This window comes from Schistocerca piceifrons, chromosome 2 (genome assembly GCF_021461385.2).
Source record: "Schistocerca piceifrons isolate TAMUIC-IGC-003096 chromosome 2, iqSchPice1.1, whole genome shotgun sequence".
Classification (NCBI taxonomy): domain Eukaryota; kingdom Metazoa; phylum Arthropoda; class Insecta; order Orthoptera; family Acrididae; genus Schistocerca; species Schistocerca piceifrons.
In genome coordinates, this window is record NC_060139.1 from 384924484 (window position 1) to 384944558 (window position 20075).

Sequence of the window (20075 nt, forward strand, 5' to 3'; positions counted from 1 at the left end):
ATGGACTTCACTAATGTCTGAAGTACTGCTGGAGGGAATTGACACCGTGAATTCTCCAGGACTGTCCATACATCTTTAAGAGTACGAGGGGGTGGAGATCTCTTCTGAACAGCACCTTGCAAGGCATCCGAGATATGCTCAATAATGTTCACGTCTGGGGAGTTTTATGACCAGCAGAAGTGTTTAAGCTCAGAAGAGTGTTCCTGGAGCCACTCTGTTGCAATTCTGGATGTGTGGAGTGTCACATTGTCCTGCTGGAATTGTCAAAGTCCATCGGAAGGGACAATGGACATGAATAGATGCAGGTGATCAGACAGGATGCTTATGTACATATCACCCGTCAGAGTTGTATCTAGAAGTATCAGGAGTCCCATATCACTCCAACTGCACATGCCCCACACCATTACAGAGCCTCCACCAGCTTGAACAGTCCCCTACTGGGTCCATGGAGTCATGAGGTTGTCTCCATATACACACACATCCATCCGCTCGATACAATTTGAAACGAGACTTATCGAACCAGGCAACACGTTTCTAATTGTCTACAGTCCAGCGCCGGTGTCAGTGTTGAAGGGCCCAGGCTAGGCGTAAAGCTTTGTGTCACACAGTCATCAAGGGTACACGAAAGGGCCTTCGGCTCTGAAAGTCCACATTGATAATGTTTCAATGAGTGATTTGCATGCTTTCTGATGACCCAGCAATGAAATCTGCAGCAATTTGCAGAATGGTTGCACTTCTGTCACACTGAATGATTCTCTTCAATTGTCATTGGTCCTGTTCTTGCAGGATCTTTTTCTGGCTGCAGCGAAGTTGGAGATTTGATGTTTTACTCAATTCCTGATATTTGCGATACACTCATGAAATGTTCGTATGGAAAAATCCTCGCTTCATCGCTACGTCAGAGATACTATGCCCATCACTTGTGCGCCAACTATAACACCATGTTCAAACTCACTTAAATCTCGATGATCTGCCATTGTAGCAGTAGTCACCGATCTAACAAGTGTGCCAGACAATTGTTGTCTGATATAGGCATTGCCGACCACAGTGTTTTATTCTGCCTGTTTACATATCTCTGTATTTGAATACGCACGCCTTTACCAGTTTCTTTGGCACTTCAGTGTAATACGTTAGTGGAGTACAGTCCATTAAATGCAATATATGATTTGGACAATCTCTAACGTAATGTAACTGCAAAACTGATTGGATTGAATGAGCAGACTATTTAACAAAGTAACTGCATTAGCAATACATTAATACAAAGAGGCAAATGATTAACCATGGTACAACTAAGATTGGGAACTCAGTTCACCAATATAGATTATATCAGCATTACATTTGTGGATTCATGAGAAACAGAAATCAATTAAACAGGTTTCTTTGTTTGTTGTTGGACTAATATGGTATGTAGAAATGCAAATGGTAAGTAAAATTAGTATGAATGCATTTCTAACAAGAAAAAATTTCTCAAAGCATACTTTACTGACAATACACTATAGCATCATTTATTAAAATGTATCATATCCATATGACATGACATCTCAAGTGGAAGGAGACACATCAATTTGAGTAATTTACTAAGTTTAAATGAACTTAATCACAATATGATGTAAATTACATAATAATGTAATACTGTTACATAATTTTGCAATTAACACCACTAAAATTTATAAAATATCCTTTCTATCTTCAACAGGTATGGGTAAGGTTGGGTTAGGGGGATGGGGAGTAGAAGGGGTGGGGGTGGAGGCAGTTGAGTGCAACATTTGAACAGAGAAATAGTGTTGTAGCAGATGTTTAGGTTAAGAGGATTACTTATGTGTGTTGGGTCAAATCCTCTGTACTTACTTTATACTGTATAAGCTGAAGGTCTCCAGACACTCAACACTGTTGTCAACCTATCTAACATGAAACTGATCCCTGCAGATGTTTCACAATTCTTACAAGACCTCATTTTTAGTCATAAAACCAGGTTTTTTCATGTAAATAACCAGCTTTCTCTTACTCATTCCCTTTAGTGGAAACATTTCTTTGTCACTATCTTACTGACCACAGGAGAGTCAACTGAAAACTAACTGTTTAAAAAAAAGTTTTGCACATGATACATTATTTGTAAAGTTTGTGTATTTCTGACCAGAAACTTCTTTCCCAATACTATTCTCACCACATGAAATCACTATGTACAGACACCATTGGAAAGGAGGTAAAGGTGGATGAGCATTCATTCTCAGGATAGTTGATTAGAGCACATTGTTTCTTGCGTACAGTGTCAGTCTGTCTATGTGCCTAGAAGAATCATTTCAAGGTTAGACCAGGCCGATGTGCATTGTCACTTTATGAGAAGCAAGGAGAGGTTGCTTGCCCAAAAGGTGTACACAAAAGTGATGTCAACTGAACATTCAGTTGCTGTTGTGGGAGACCTACTAGTGATGATCTCTCACATAGCAGTCAACAATACAAGCTGAGGACCACTACCAACAAATTATAGCTTGTAGGTATGTAACAGAACTATGTGCTTCTTTTCAGGAGGCTAGTGGAACAGCTGTAGTAACCCAGACAGTGATGATGATGATGATGATGATTAGGTCCCATACTCCAAGGAGCATAGCGATGATGCGGGAGACCCGCACCACCGACTAGGCAAGTTCCTAGCGGAGGTGATTTGCCATTGCCTTCCTCTGACTGTAATGGGGATGAATGATGATGATGATGAAGATGACACAACACCCAGTCATCTCGAGGCAGGGAAAATCCCTGACCCTGCCGGGAATCGTACCCAGGACCAAGTGCGCGGGAAGCGAAGAACGCTACCACAAGACCATGAGTTGTGGACAACCCAGACAGTACACAATCAAAATTTGGTATCAAGGAATCTATTACAAACATCACAAATCCCCTGGAATTGTGTCACATGAAGATGGTGAATGATGGTGAACAAGGGAACACCAGGAATTAAATCTGGATCGATGACATAAGGTTCTCTGCAGTGACGAGTGCAGGATTTGTCTGACATCCAAAGGCTATTGGTTAAAGCTTTGAGGCAACTATGTATCAATGAACGTAGCAGGTATGCAGTTCCATAGGTTCAGCAGGGACACCAGTAAGTTGTATTTCAGCTCTACAGTCAACAATTCAGTGATGGGTTTGTCTGTCAAGAAGATAAGTACACTACATTTATTTTTTTTAATGACTTCTTCCAGATGGGAAGAATAATAGAACAGAATAATCATTTCAGCTAATATGAACCTGATGAAGTGAACTTGGAATCAACTGAAATTTATAGTGCTTCATGACAGGAATCCTCTTCATAATTTCCTAACACAGTGAGTGCCCTAAGGAGAGCTGCCACGGAGGAGTGGGACAGACAGGAGGAGCAACATCTCGGCCACCATGTAGACAGGTTGCCTAGAAGGACCCAAGTATGTTACAATGCTCAAGGTGGAGCAACAATGTATTACATGTTACCCAGTAGCATATTTTCACACTTCACAGATTTGGAAAGGTGTGCCTTTCATACAAACTTTATTTTGGTTATTGTTTTTACAGTAAATTTTCTTTTTAGGTTCATAAGCCATACGCTCTCACTCTCTGCTCCCTTGTACCTACACTGACACACATTTGAATATGTGCAGATGGTACAAACCTTTTCTTTGTGCAGTTTACATAGAACATTCTCAGTTTCCACATTTCTCAAGCTCTGATCCTCTGTACTTTTCACCCAGCACATCCCTCGCAATCTTTCAGAAATTTTTCACCTTCAGCCTGGCTTGACTCCATTATCCAAACCATTTCCCAGAAAGTCATGACATTACAGGTATTCGTAACCTTAGCACCTATTCTGATATGACTATTATGCAGATGAGGTTCCACACAGTGGTCATTAATTGTAGTACCTGTGTGGCTGAATGTGTCTTCCTGTGACCCCATCCCAACACGATTTCCACCAGATTCTCAGAACATTAGGTTCATCTCAAAATCTTGTACCTGTCCAAGTCTCCCTCCTAACACTGGTACCCCTTCTACTGCCACATTTCACCTGCTCCCAAAGCTCCACAATCTCAAACCTGCAGGTCTGCCTACTGGTTGCCTCTTCCGTTGCTCATTATGTAACTCATACAGAAAGATCCTCGATGAATGTTGACAAGTGTCCCTAATCTGCTGTCTGCAATTCCTCATAGTTCCTATCCCATTATCACCCAACTCCTTTCTTGACATTGAAGATGCTACATCCATGTACACCAAAGTCCTTCATAGGTAGTTAAGATTCACCTGACACTTTCATGTCTAGGAGTCATGTCAAGGAGAGCCTGTGCTCTTTCCTCCACAATCTCAACACATTCTGCAAAATCTATTTAACATGGTCCTTCTCGATTTAATGAGTACCTTCCACTCAGGTGGCTCTCTAGTATCTTCTGGGCATATCAAATGCGTCTAACGCCAACAGTATCTCCGTTTTGACAGATGTCACCTGTTTCACATTAAGAAGTTATTTCCTTACTGCCTTGGAACACTTGGGTTACACATTTGCACCGGGAAGCAAGAGTTAGCCAAATTTAACCATAAACTTATCAGATTCTTCACAGACAAACAATGTACTGGTTACCTGTTGCAAAAGATTATTTTCCATGCCATCTCTTCCTGTAACAACAACAAAGCTGTAGCATTGCCAAGCAGTTGCTGAACGATACTTCTTTCATCACCCAATATGTCCCAGGGATCAAAAACCACAACATACAAGGGATGAGGAGTATCTTATTCAAAATCCAACCCTCATCACACCAAGTAATATTTTCTCATCCACCTTCCTTTAAAAAATATTGTACACAACCCTAATGTAAGCCCAGTTCCCAGTCCTTTGGTTGGTTGGTTTGTAGGATTGAAGGGACCAGACTACTAGGGCCATCAGCCCCTTTTTCCACGAACTTTAAACACCCACAAGGAATAAAAACAAGCAATGGAGATGACAAGAGACAACACAGGACAAGAAAGACACAGACAGAGACCAGACAAAAGGAATTAAAATCACACCGAGTGTGACAGTGGTTGGCCGGCAACAAAAAAATGCCAACCATCAAGAAACACACAAAAGCCCCAGCCAAAGGCCAGACTAAACACAAAAGAGAAGGACAAACACTTAGATCAACTGATAAAAACCCCCAGCACCAATAAAACTCAAAACTAAATCTGCCATCACAACGTCATCTAATAAAAGAGCAGGAAGGGTATCAAGCAGCGCAAACGTCTGCCTGAGTGGAGTTAAAAGCGGGGTGTCTAACAAGATGTGGACCACAGCCAAAGCTGACCTGCAGTCACATAAAGGTGGGTCCTCGCGGTGCAATAAATAGCTGTGCGTCACTGAGGTGTGGCCAATGCACAGCCGGCAGAGGACAACAGAGTCCTTGCGAGACCCGCAAGGAGGAGCGCCACGAACTGGTAGCCTCCTTGATGGCCCGAAGTTTGTTGGGTGAAGGAAGGGCGCGCCATTCTTCACCTCAGGTGCGAAGTACCTTCTGCAGCAAAACTGACCTGAGGTCACTCTCCGAAAGGCTAATCTCCAAGGCTGGTGCACCAACAGCCTGTTTGGCCAGCGTGTCAACATGTTCATTTCCCAGGATGCCTACATGACCTGGGGTCCACACAGAAGACCACAGAGTGGCCGCAACGGGCAAGAGTATGGAGGGACTTCTGGATAGCCATCAGCAGACGAGAGCAAGGAAAACACTGGTCGATAGCTCTTAAACCGCTCAGGGAGTCACTATAGATAACGAAGAACTCACCTGAGCAGGAGCGGATATACTCTAGGGCGCGAGAGATGGTGACCAGCTTGGCAGTGAAAACACTGCAGCCAGTCGGCAATGAGTGTTGTTCAGAATGATCCCCTAGAGTAAGAGTATAACAGACATGACCAGTAACCATCAAACCATCAGTATAGACAACATCAGAGCCTTGAAACGCAGCAAGGATTGAAAGAAAGTGGCGGAGAAGGGCCTCAGAAGGGACCGAGTCCTTTGGGCCCTGTGCCAAATCGAGCCAAAGGCATGGGCGGGGCACACATCACGGGGGTATACATAGAGGGACCCGGAAAAAAGGTGGAAGATGGAAAACCTCAAGCCCAGAGAGAAGAGCTCTGATGCAAAGTGCAATCATACACCCTGACCAGGGCCGCCATACCTGAAGATGGACGACTGACTGAGGGAACAGGAGATGATAATTGGGATGCCCAGGCAAGCTACAAACGTGTGTAACATAAGCAGCCAGTAATCGATGGCACCGGATCAGCAATGGAGGGACACCTTCCTCTACAAGTATGGTGTTGACAGGGCTTGTCCGGAAAACTCCAGTGGCGAGTCGGATCTCACTGTGAAGGATGGGGTCCAGCAACCACAATGTGGAAGGGGATGCCGAACCATAACCCAGGCTCCCATAATCTAGACGGGACTGAATTAATGCCTACTACAGCCGTAAAAGGGTAGACCCATCGGCACCCCAGCTGGTGTGACTCAAGCAACGAAGATCGTTAAGATGCCGCCAGCATGTTTGTTTAAGCTGCTGAATATGAGGCAGCCACGTCAACCGGGTATCGAAAACCAATCCCAAAAACCGATGCGTCTCCACCACAGCAAGAGGTTCGCCATAAAGATAAAGCCGTGGCTCACGGTGAACAGTTCATTGCCAGCAGAAATGCATAATGCAGGTCTTGGCAGCTGAAAACTGGAAGCCATGGGCTACAACCCAAGACTGCGCCTTTCGGTTAGCGCCCTGCAGCATCTGCAATGGCAGTGGAGCTATAGTATAGACAGAAGTCGTCTGCATACAAGGAAGCTGAGACAGATGTTCCCACCTCTGCAGTGAGCCCATTCTGCAGTGAGCCCATTAATTGCCATCACTTAAGACAGATCCTTGTGGTATCCCATTCTCCTGAATGTGGGAGGAACTATGGGAGGCTGCAACATGCACATGGAAGGAACGAAGCGACAGAAAATTCTGTATGAAAATCGGGAGCGGCCCCCGAAGTCCTCAACCATGAAACGTAGAGAGGATGTGATGTTGACATGTCGTATCGTATACCTTCCGCATGTCAAAAAAGACGGCAACCAGATGCTGACGGCAGGCAAAGGCCGTACAGATGGCAGACTCTAGGCACACCAGATTATCGGTGGCAGAGCGGCCTGCCATTGCAATGGGAACCCATCTTCAACCCAGATATGGTTAAAAAGGTCTAGGAGGCGTCACTGGCAGTCCACTGAGAGGTGTTTGAGCATCTGAGAGCGGATGTGATGTGGCCCGGGAGCTGTATCAAGGCAAGCGGTCACTGAATGGAGCGGTGTACGATTCAGGGTGGAGCGTGTGAAATGAAAGACTCCGACGTTCCAACTGCTCTTTCACTGAGCGGAAGGCCACTGGGTAATTCACAGAAGCGGAACTCTGAGCAAAATGCTCTGCTAAGCAGTTTGCAATTGTGTCGGAGTCAGTACAGACTGTTCCATATAGTGAAAGTGCGGGTACGCTGATTGGGGTCCATCTGCAATGGAGAGGTACGGAGGCCAATGGTGGAGACACCCCTCCCCCAGCACTCCTGTTTGCATTGGTGAATGAGGCGACGGGCTTGTGCACGGAGCCGTTTAAAAGTGACAAGGTGTTCCAATGATGGATGCCGCTTATGACGCTGGAGTGCCCGCCTGCAATCTTTAATCGCCTCAGCGATCTCAGGCGACCACCAAGACACAGTCCTCCACCGAGAGGACCCAGAAGAACAGGGAATGGCAGTCTGCAGCAGTAATGATGCAGGTGGTGACCGAGTGAACCACCGCATCAATGGCGTCATTGGAAAGAGGCTCAATAGTGGCAATGGAGGTGAACAAGTCCCAGTCAGTCTTATTCATAGTCAATCTGCAGGGGTGCCCAGAAGAGTGACGCTGTGGCAGTGACAGAAAGATCAGAAAGTGGCCACTACCGCACAATTTGTCATGCACAATTCATTGGGCAGATGGTAATAGGCTAGGGCTGCAGACCGTAAAGTCGATGGCTGAGGACGTGCCATGCGCCATATTGAAATGTGTGAAGACACCATTATTTAGAGAGGAAGGTCGAGCTGTGTCAATACTTGCTCAACGATACTGCCTCGACCTGTTGCCAATGATCCACCCCACAGAGGGTTATAGGCGTTGAAGTCGCCCAGTAACAGAAAAGGTAGCAGCAATTGGGTTATAAGCACAGCCAGGTCATGCTGCGGGACATCACCATCTGGTGTGGGGCGGGAGGGGGGGGGGGGTTGCTCCCGAGGTAGGTGACGCAGAAGCAACAGGGTAGGCAGTGCCCTCCCCCATGGGCAAGGGGGCCTGTGGAGTTGTAGGGCTCAGTGTGCCGACTGGAATTTGCTAAACTGATGGGGCCATCACGGTTGTCGTAGCGGCGGCGTATGAGAAAGTCATTCGGACAGGATGAAGTCATTCACATTTCCTCTTAGCCTCAGTATAGGTCAGTCGGTCCAGGGTCTTATATTATATGATTTTCCGCTCTTTCTGTAAGATCCTGCAGTCTGGCGAGCAAGGTGAATGATGCTCTCTGCAGTTGACACAGATGGGAGGCAGGGCACATGGAGTATTGGGATGTGATGGGCGTTCGCAATCTCGACATGTGAGGCTGGAAGTACAGTGGGAATCCATATGGTCGAACTTCCAGCACTTAAAGCACCACATTGGCGGAGGGTTATAGGGCTTGACATCACAGCGGTAGACTATCACCTTGACCTCTTGTAATGTATCACACCCTCGAAGGCCAAGATGAAAGCACCATAGCAACCTGATTATCCTTCGGACTCTGATGAATGCGTCAGACGAAATAAACACCTCAATGCTCTAAATTGGCGTGCAGCTCATCATCAGGTCCCTATGGAAAATAATACCCTGGACCATATTTAAACTCTTATGGGGTGTGATGGTAACTGAAACATCCCCCAACTTGTCACAAGCAAGTAACGTTCGTGACTGGGCCGAGGATGCCTTTTTTATCAATACTGATCCAGAGCGCATTTTGGACAAGCCCTCCACTTCTCCAAACTTGCCCTCTAAATGCTCTACGAAGAATTGAGGCTTTGTTGACATGAAAGACTCCCAATGAACTCTCGTACAAACTAGGAAGGGGACGAATATGTGTCACTGCCATCCTGAGCCTTACGCTCTTCCCACGGTGTGGCCAGGGAGGGGAACGATTTGGGATCATATTTCTGAGCATTGAATTGAGCCCGAGAACGCTTAGAGACTGCTGGCAGCTGGCCGCCAGCAAGAGATAATGTACTGTACTTCACTGCAGGTCATCTGCCCAAGGTCCCTCCCCATGGGCGCCACCCAGCCTCAGCAAGAGCCACCTGGCAGGATGGCCATTGCCGGGAGTCCCAATGCCCCAGGGAGATAGGCATCTACTCCTTGGCATACATGGGGAGTTAACGGTGCAGGCATCAGCAGAACAATCCGTGCGTTGTCAGGGGGCTACAACCAACAGGGTACATGGCAGCCCCATCACAACGGACTGGCTACCATGCTGGATATGAGGTGCAGAGAAGTCCATGGTCATCGTCGATGCAGAAATCAGCACTGCATAGTGCATGGTGGAAAACGCACCCAGGAAGGTGTCCTCACCCAAGAGATGGAGAATAGGCAGGACTGCAATGCGATGACAAGAAAGTGGGCTAAAGCTCTCAATGCTCGATGGACACAGTGCACCTTGTAAGGTGCCCTTCCCAAATTGGCTCGCTCTTCAGGAAAATATTGAAGAATGGAGGTCAAACTCTACAGGGGACCATCACATAAAGGCCGAAACATGTGAAACTCCCTTTTAGTCGCCTCGTACGACAGGCAGGAATACCTCAGGCCTATTCTAACCCCCGGACCCACAGGGGGGTCCCAGTCCTTGATTGCACGTATCATTCTGCAGTGGTTGACCCAGATGCAGCATTAAAATGACACACACACACACACACACACACACACACACACACACACACACACATTATCTCCTGCTACAGGGCTGTCACAGTCATTTCCAATACCATAAAAAAATACTGGCAAAGTGAAAAATTGTTTCTAAGAATAAAATTTATAAACCATCAAGTTTTTGTAATATATCCTCTTTTTTACCTTTGCTTGGATGCCTATGACTTTGTTCTAATGTTACAAAGAAAACAATTAATTATAGACAAAATTATTTTATTGGACAGATAAAAAATCTACTCACCAAGTAGTGGCAGAATAAACACATAAAAGACGGTTGTAATTGGCAAACTTACGGAGCCAATGATTTCTTCTTCAGGCAGAAGGATTGAAGGGAAAGGAAGACGGGTGAAGAAAATGGTTTGGAGAGGTCTAGGAAAAGGGGTAGAGTTCGGGAAAGCTACCCAGAACCACTGGTCAGGGGAGACTTACTGGACAGAATGACAAGGAAGTAAGTCTTCCCTGACCTGCGGTTCTGGGTGACTTTCCTGAAGTCTACCTCTTTTCCTAGACCTCTCCAAACCTTTTCCTTCACCCCTCTTCCTTCCCCTTCAACCCTTCTGCCTGAAGAAGGAGCCACTGGCCCCGAAAGCTTGCCAATTACAACCATCTTTTACATGTGTGTTCTGCCACTGCTTGGTGTACTAAGTTTTTCTATGTTACAGTAACAGCAGCAAACAATTATTACTGATTCATTCATTTGTGAGTCACATCAGATTTTTTTTTCCAAAGTACACTGGTGTGCAGAAACTTATAACACAGCTCGATGAACCTTTGACCATACATAGAAAGAACTAATACAATATAGCACAAAAGATATCTGAAAGAACTATGCATTTAGACAAAAAATGACACTTTTATCCAAAGACAATTATTAAACTGAACTCACTGCAATTCCCCTCGACATTACAAAATGTGGAATGTGGTTATTAATAGATTGTACGATCAGCACTGACAGCAATCCATGCTCTGAATGCGCTACCATGTTGGCCCAAAGCTGGTAAGGAGTTCTTGTGATAGGGCATTCCATTCCTCCTGACAATTGTTGGAGTAGTGTTGGTCCATATGGATGGTCTGCAATACATCTCCCCAATGCATCCCATACACATTTGATGGGATTTAAGTTGGGAGGAAGGACAGGGAAGTCCATTCACTAAATATCCTTTTGCCCCAAGAGCTGCTCCTCCAGTGCAGTTCAATAGTGTCGCGCACTGCCATCCATAAAAATGAAGCAAGTACCAAATGCTCCTCTGAAAAGACGTCATGGGGGAGGAATACAGCATCTCAGAAACACTGACTGGTGAGAGTACCGCATTTAAATATTCGTAGGATGGTAAGCCCATGCAACATTATTCACCCCACACCATAACAACTGGACTGCTAAAACAATTATGTTGGACAATGCTGGATGTACCCTCATATGGTGAGAGGTGGGAAAAAGTAATGTACCCAGGAGCACTGTCGAACACAATCTTCCCCCCCCCCCCCCCCAGGTGTTACAGCATGGGGAGGCATAATGTAGTGTGGGTGTACTGACCTCCAAATCTTTGAACATGGTACACCCACCAATCAATCTTATTGCGATGCTGTACTCCTCCCATACACAAGCCTTTTCATGGATACATTCGGCCCTTACTGAATTTTTACGGACAACAATGCGCGACTGCACAGAACACTGAATGCGAAGCAGCTCCTGGAACAATAGGGTATTTGGTGAATAGACTGGCCTGGCCATTAGCAAGACTTAAATCGTATTGAACACGTGTGGGATGCAATGGAGAAGTGTACTGCAGCATGTCTGCATGCACCAATGCCCACACAGCAATTGTCAAACTACAGAGGTAGAGGAATGGAACACCCTTACACAATAACTGCTGTCTGTGGTGATCACACACCCTAATTAAGAAATGTGTCCTGCCATTTGTAATGTCCAGAAACCATCATTAATCACGGTAACTTCAATGTAATTATTGCCTTTGAATAAAAGTGTCATTTCTTTTTGTTTCATTATGTATTTCTTTCAGTTACCTTCTGTACTGTACTACAGAATAGCAGTACTTTCTATCTATGGTCCAGGGACTGATGACCTAAATTATGTGCCGCATACATATGCAAATACAAAATACATAGCAAGGAACATATTGTCTAAAATAAAAAATGAATTTAGAAATACTGCTACACAGGCACAAGTGCTATCAAATAAAGCATATCTGTCAGAAGAAAATTTTATGTGAATCATAGGTTCAAAATTATTTCACATTACATGAATGATATGGAAATGACAAGTAACTTTCTTACTCTGAATGAATGGCAGTGAGTCTCCTTAAATCCATCTGGAGCAGATACAAAGAAATATGGAGAGAACCCATGTACATGACAGCATACAGAATTTCTATCCATTGTAATACCATACATTCTCATTACTGGAACAGGACCTAGTTGTGAACCCGGCATTCCAGTTAATGGTTTACCTGGAATATAAATTCTAGATAAATGATGAAGAAAAATCAGGAAATAGAATAGAAAGAACTGCTAATGAACATCACTAAATTGTCAGTGACAATACTGATTTTGGTACCTGTGTAATGATCAATATCTATTTGTTGAAATTCTATGGCATCTCTGCTGGGATCTAATTGAGGTGGTGGAGGACGACTCCATTTCATGTCTGTGTGTTCCGTTTCTGGGCCCTGGAAAAGTTTTATTTTCAGTTATGGAGTATATAATGCTTATCTTACAATAGTATCATAAATGAGGCTGAGTTTTCTAATTACACAATTGAACATTTGTCTACTATGCAAAACTGTATAGACTGTGTGGGAGCAATACAATGAGAAAACTGCAAAATTACAGGAAGACATAACGTCTGGCCAGTACTTACCTTCTGGAGGTAAATATTGGCCAATCATTCTGTCTCCACGTAAAAATTTAAAATTGTAAGAAAAATCCACATTCAGGTGATATCATGAACTGAAATTTTTTTTTTGTCAATTTTTTAAACGTAAAAATGTTTTAAGCATTTCTTTTATGTTTGTTAGTGCTCAGCTTTTATTAACCTAGGTGAATAAGGTAAACAAATAGAATAAATGTCTATCACTTTCAAGAAGAAATGGAAAGCACCTTAACTGGAAATCCAAACATTGCAATTATTAGAAAGTAATCTGAAAAAGTATGGCAACAAAGATAGCAAATGAAACAGATAAATCTGTAATAATTTTATTTCCAGGGGGACTGCAGAAAAAAATGAAGAAATAAGAAGCAGCTTGAGCACTTATCAAAACAAATTAACTTCCTTGTGATAACAGCAAAGTGACATAATGGATAACTACTGAGAGATAATAACTGCTGATAAAAGCCACCGGATAACTACTGAGAGATAATAACTGCTGATAAAAGCCACCAATTCAGAATGTAAACACACTGCAACCAGGAAAGATTCTACAAAATGTAGCCACAAAACTTGAGCCGCTACAAATAAAAATTCATGAAGTGAAGCCAATATACCTCATGCAATGAAGAACGGTGTATCTAATTAGTAGATTTAACAGTAGTAGGGCATATGATGATTGTCAAGTTAAGTAATGTTTATATGGTAAGACATATATTAACAAATGAAACAACTATTACAAACTAATACTAGTTAACTACTGTTAGATTCCAGAAAATTATCTGTTCTTTGGTAAAAAAAAAAAAAACCAATACAATATAATTAACAGACAAGCAACAGCTTTTTCATGGAACAACAATTACCTTCTTGCTTTCGAAATAGTGTCCAATAAGAGTCTTGTTTCCAATGAGCATTGTTACTTGTGCAGTCAGCAGGTACAGTTTATTCATGAATATAGTCTGTTTTTAATTTTACAAGGATTCTCAATCACTTTTTTTTTTTTAAGGTCTCTGCACTGAATTGTGAACTGTTTTTATTCATCTCATGATGTACATTTGCAATCCAATTGCTCTGCGTACATGAGCCATGCCAAAAATTTATAATACAGTTACAACGATTTTCACATTAATAAATAATAGCACTACAATTAATAATAACACTAAGGATATTTTTTGCAACATGCAACGCATTGTACCCAGCTCAAATTTCCAGTTTGTCCTGCACGAATTCATCCACTGAGTAATAACATTTCAGTGTCAGTGTCTCAAATAGCCTTCTTTTAAGTGGACCTAAATTCATCTGCATCAATTTTTCTCCTTTTTATTACAATTTTTCATTCCCATGTATTGAGGTCCCTGGCCGTACAGTCTGTGGCAGTGGGTGGGAGCATAAAATTTTCTTTGTTTTTAGTATCATGTGAATGGACAAAATGGATTCCCTCAAATAATTCATGCCTGTGTACAAAAATATAATAATCTCATATATGTATATGGGTGGCAGAGATAATATTTTAAGTTTTCTAAATAATGGACGACACGGTTCTTTTATGATTTGCAGTGCAAATATTTCGAACGTTTTCTTTTTTGTATTTTTAGTATCTGCACTATGTTTGTCAAGTTATCCCAAAAAGCAATGCCATACCTAATAATGGATTCAAAGTAGCTAGAATATGCTACTTCTTGTGTGCCCATGTCAGCTGCAGTACATAATATTTGCATTGCAAATGCGAAGCTGCTCAATTTGTTTGCTAAGCATTCAATGTTTGCCTGCTCGCTCAAATTTTTATCTACATTTAAACTTATGAATTTGAATGAATGAAGTTCTTCTGTATCTTGCTTGTTGTGAACAATCTTAATCCACTCAAATTTTGACTGTTCGGTTTTGAATTGCATCATGTGAGTCTTAGATATGTTTAGATTAAATCCATTTAACTGAAACATATTTTATAAGGTACAGAGGGTACCGATCACTGATATGGGAATCTTTTCTAATCCTGTTCCTCAACTGAGATAGACGTATCATCTGTGAACAGAACTGATGGTGAGCTGACACTTAATAATAAATCACTAACATAGAAGAGAAATAGGACTGGACCTAATATGGAGCCATTTAAAGAGATGCTAACTCTTTGCTTTCTGTTTGATAAATAGAATTTAAGCCATTGTAGAGCACTGCCGCTAATGCCATACTTTTCAAGTTTGTAAATTAGCAATGTACGGTTTACAGAATCAAATGCCTTTGTGAGGTCGCAGAAAATTCCTGCCACCTTATTTCTCTTGTCTAATGGTGAACTTATTTTCTCAATGAAACTGTTCCCTGCATCTATGGTGTTTATCCCCTGAAGTTTTGGATTTGGGCAACAGCAAGTTTTTCAAATATTTTAGATATGACTGGGAGAATTGAGATATGGCAATAAGTTCCCATGATATCTCTTGATCTCTTGCTGAAGAGTGGTTTGACTTCAGCATATTTCAGTACCTCTGGGAAACAGCCCTCATTAAAACATTATTTATTACTTGAGCTAGCGGGTTCGCAATTTTATTGTCTGCCGCTTTAATAACTTTGGTGGGCATTCCATCCCAACCTGCAAATTTTTGTTTTTTAATGTTAGAATAGCATTTTTTACATCCTCCAGAGAAAATTTTAAGAATTTTGTAAGGTTTTTAGAGTTTTCATTCAGGCCAAAGGGATTTATTTTATTGCGACAATCAATTACATTTACATCAGACTTTTCTACATTAATAAAGAATTCATGAAAGTACTCTGGTATTTGAGTTGGAGTTACAATAGTATTTCCTTCAATGTCAATTTTTGAAATTTCTTGATTACAGGCTTTAACACCTAACTCAGATTTAACGACTGACCACATAGCCTTTGTCTTCTTTTTACGGGTTAAAATTAGCATGTTATTTTGCTGCCTTCACATCTCTTTTAAATATGGTTTTATAGTGTCTAACATATTCAATGAAATCAATATCTTTATTATATTTTAGTTATCTATGCAGTTGTCTTTTTCTTATACTGGAAATTTTTATGCCCTGGATAATCCACATTAATTTATTTGTGATTTTATTGCTGCAGGGTCTAGGTGGAAATGTTTCATTAAAGACACCAAGAAAACTGATTACTCACCAAGAGGCAGCAGAACACACACATAAAAATGTCTTTCCTCCTCTCCCCTGATGTGTCGTTCCAAGTGAATTTCCTGAAACCTACCTCTTTTCCTAGACCTCTCTAGTCCTTTTCCTTCATCCCTCTTCCTTCCGCTTCAACCCTTCTGCCTGGAGAAGGAGCCACTGGCACTGAAATCTTGCCAATTATAACCCTCTTTTGTGTCACTTGGCGCATAGACGTTTTATCTATATAATTTTGTCAATAATTGATTGTTTTTAATTGTTATAAGAAAACTATTTAGGAATTTCTCTAAGTTTTCATCACTTGAGTTATAATGATTAAAAGGTCATGTTTTTTAATTTTAGCTTGTTACTAAATATTACCAAGTTTTTTTTGCTAAAGTTCCTGTTCACACGGGTTCTCATACGAGAAACGTTCGTGTTTGTCTGTGGCAGCTCAATGAACAATGCATAATAATTTGAAATACCTAGATCTAGACAAAATTTACACACGTCTTCATACACATAATTAGTTAGAACATTGTCAATACAGGTTGCTGATTGGCCATTGCCTCTGGTAAATTCGAATAAATTAAATTTGAAACCTTATTTATTTATTTATTTATTAAGTCTGTGAACCTTGAAGCATAGCTACCATCACATGTGATATTAATATTAAAATCAGCAGCTATTACAATTTTTTTCTTTTTTTTCCTCTACAAAGATCTTCTAGCATAATTTGAAGCTTAGATAAGAATAGTTCTGTTGTTGACATCCCTGGAATTCTATATATTGAGATTATTACAACATTTGCTAGTGAGTCCACTATTTCTCCCCAACAGCTCTCAAACATACATTCTTCATTGAAATAATTAAAACAATTTCTGGTCTCATAATTAATATCACTATGTAGAAATATACATGAGCCTCCTACAATGTAGAATTCCGCTCTGAAGCACAGCCAAGAAGGAAGTATCTCTTTGGCAATTATTCACCTGTCTTGCATTGCAGTTGTTCAAAATTCAGCTGAATAGGTGTTTACAATTAACAACAAGTATTGCTAGAGCATCATTCAACAGAAAGAAAAAGAATGAATCCCTAATACTTGAAAAGACCAGAGCAAGTTTAACAACTTGCATCTACTTAAAAAATATTATTTCTCCATAAAATGGAAGATGATAGTCTCCCAAATAAGCTAGTGCCCTATTGCAGCCAACACAATGATTGGAAACAATGTATACTAACTGAGCTTCTTAATCAGTTAGTATGTTGACTGCAATGTAGCTTGTTATTGAGGCGGACACTCAGAATTTTTACACATAGGGTAGTTTCTTTAGTGTGTCACCACTAATGTCTATTTTTTGGTAAAAGCAAGTCATTTTCAGGAGGGATAGTCAAACTTTTAGTTATCACATTGAAAAATTAAACTGTGACCATGAAACTTAAAGAGACGATTTTAGTCCTTCCCTACATAATCACTTTTCACAGACTGCACTTAGTGTTTCGTGGTCAGTGTCATTGTCTCTAGATCGCTCGGTCCCGGTGTCAGTTCTCGGCTGGGCCAATTTTCTTCACTCAGGGACAGGTGTGGTGTCCTAATCATTACATTTCATCTTCATCGCTGCGCAAGTTGCCAAAATGGCATAAAATTGAGAAACCTGTGCCAGGAGGACATAAAACCCCTTAAATGGTCTCTCAAGCAATAATGGCATGTGTTCATTTCATTCTTCACAATATACATTTTCCCCAATGATGGATGACTAGGAGGAGGTGTACAACTCTGCATTTTGGCTGTTCCAGAATCGTTCCAGATCAAAAATCATCTCACTGTCAACCGAAAATGCCCATACTACAATTACCGCTTCGTCTGAGGAAAGAGAAAGAAACACTAATTGCCTTGTCAGGAGGACATAAGGAGAGCCGGTGAGGGAGGGAGGAGGGGTGGCAGTGGTCAGGAGGGAGCAATATGTGTGACTGTGTACTGTGCAGAATGAGCTGGAGCAGGGGCAGCCAAGAATTCAACATGTGAGTCCTGCTCTTGCTCATGTACCACAGCTCTCTCACCTGACAGCACACTTCCCAACACACTGTCTGAGCATATGGAAGAATTACTATCACGTGGGATATGATTTGGTTTCATATTTTCCAACAACTGGATCACAAACAATAATCGACTGGATGCCTAAGTGCACAGCTACCACTAGATATTCAAATTTATAGGACAACATGCGAGCACTGCCCTTGCTTATGTACCACAGCTCTCTCACCTGACAGCACACTTCCCCACACACTGTCTGAGCATAAGGAAGAATTACTATCACGTGGGATAAGATTTGGTTTCATATTTTCCAACAACTGGATCACAAACAATCATCCACTGGATGCATAAGTGCACAGCTACCATTAGATATTCAAATTTATAGGACGACACCAGTCAGTTGCCAAAATCAGTAATTTATTGCAGATCTAAAAATGGCAATAACCTTTAAACAGCATTTTGCTTCTACAATGAGAAAAACAGAAATGATACTTTTATTCGAAGACAATAATTACACTGAAGTCAGCGCAGTTCATGACAGTCCCCTGGATATCATAAATAGTGTTGCATTGTTCTTAATAGAGTGTGCAACACAGACAGCAATACATGCTCTGGAACGTGTTCCTCTGCTGGCTACAACGTTGGTAAAAAGTTCTTGTGGTAGGGTTTTCATTTCCTCCACCTTCGCAGTTGCATGGTTGTTGGTGCATGTGAAAATGCTGCAATACACCTCCCTAATGCATCTCACATGTGCTCTATGGGATTTACCGTATTTATCCAAGTGTAAGACAGTACCCCCTCCCCCCCTTTTTTTTTCAGAGGCTTCTTGAGAAAAATTTATTTTTGACATATTCTTTCTACTTAAAATTACAAACTGTTTCATTGACATGAAGTACCTGCCTAAAACATTAGCATTATACCATATGGCATTTACTGTTTGCCTACATTTTGATAATACAAGGAGAAATAAAATGAACAAAAAGAAATGTTTTACATTAATTTTTATTTTCACTACCTTTTTCACTTACTAAGCCTGTCATCTGGAGTATCACTATTTTTAATCATCACCATCATCCTAATAGCACAACTTGGAAATTATATCTTTATTGTCACAAATAATTGGCACGCCTTCCAAATACGTTGCAGTTTCTGAGGTTGTGCTTTTTTGCTGAATACGTATTGGCTTTCAATTCTATATTGACTGAGAATGTTAAACTTGCTTCCAAACATATCATAAGAAGAGAAAAACTGAACGGTCACCAGCCTAGTTAGGCACATTAATTTGGAAATATATATTTCAGAAAATTGGATATTAGTTATTGAATTTAATTTTGTTGAGATTTCCCTTTGAATAGCAGCAGTTACCAATAACACACACACCAGTAAATTTTGGGGAGCAAAATTGCACCGAGCTCATACTAATGATGGCAACAATCATTAGCATTACTTAATCAAAATACTGAAACATCACTGCATGAAGTGCAGAACTAATTTTGGACGTAAGATTCCTTTTCTTTAGTAACAGTAATAGTTCATTTTTTTCTTAATATGAGGACAATATGATGGGGACCCATAAACTGGTATAGTTTCACAAGCCAAGGTTCTTCGAGTATTGCAAAAGTAAAAACTATCACTTAAATTACTTTGCAAAGTAATAAAATGCAATGCTGATCTTAATTAACTTCAAAAGGAACAATTCATGATGGGCACCAAAACTACACTATCTGTGAAAATGTTCATAACTTCGCTCCTAGTAGTACTACCACAAATCCGTTCATTAAAGATTTATATGTACTTGTACAGGGTGTAAATAAAGTCTGGGACACTTCCAATTATTTATTGCACAAGAACTAAACATTGTACAGATGTCATACATATTGCATTCCGAAGAGAAACTCTGAAAGTTTTTTTACAAATATTTGATATGTGAACCACGAGCGATCCACAGACGTCAATATGGTAATCAAATTCTTGCCATACTCATCCCAGAGTGGCATCATCGACTGTGGCAGGCGGTTCCCATATTCTCTCCCCGGAGCTCTGCTACA

The 20075-nt window shown here is 41.3% G+C and overlaps 1 protein-coding gene across 1 annotated transcript in view; it reads right to left on the minus strand.

Moving 5' to 3' along the window:
• Window positions 1-20075, minus strand: part of LOC124775748 (DNA polymerase delta catalytic subunit) — a 167545-nt gene that overhangs the window by 90961 nt on the left and 56509 nt on the right. Inside the window, exons 3-4 of the mRNA XM_047250578.1 lie at window positions 12568-12679; window positions 12288-12460 (exon numbers count right to left, since the gene is read on the minus strand). Coding sequence (XP_047106534.1) covers window positions 12288-12460; window positions 12568-12679 — 285 coding nt within the window. The remainder of the gene's footprint in view (window positions 1-12287; window positions 12461-12567; window positions 12680-20075) is intronic.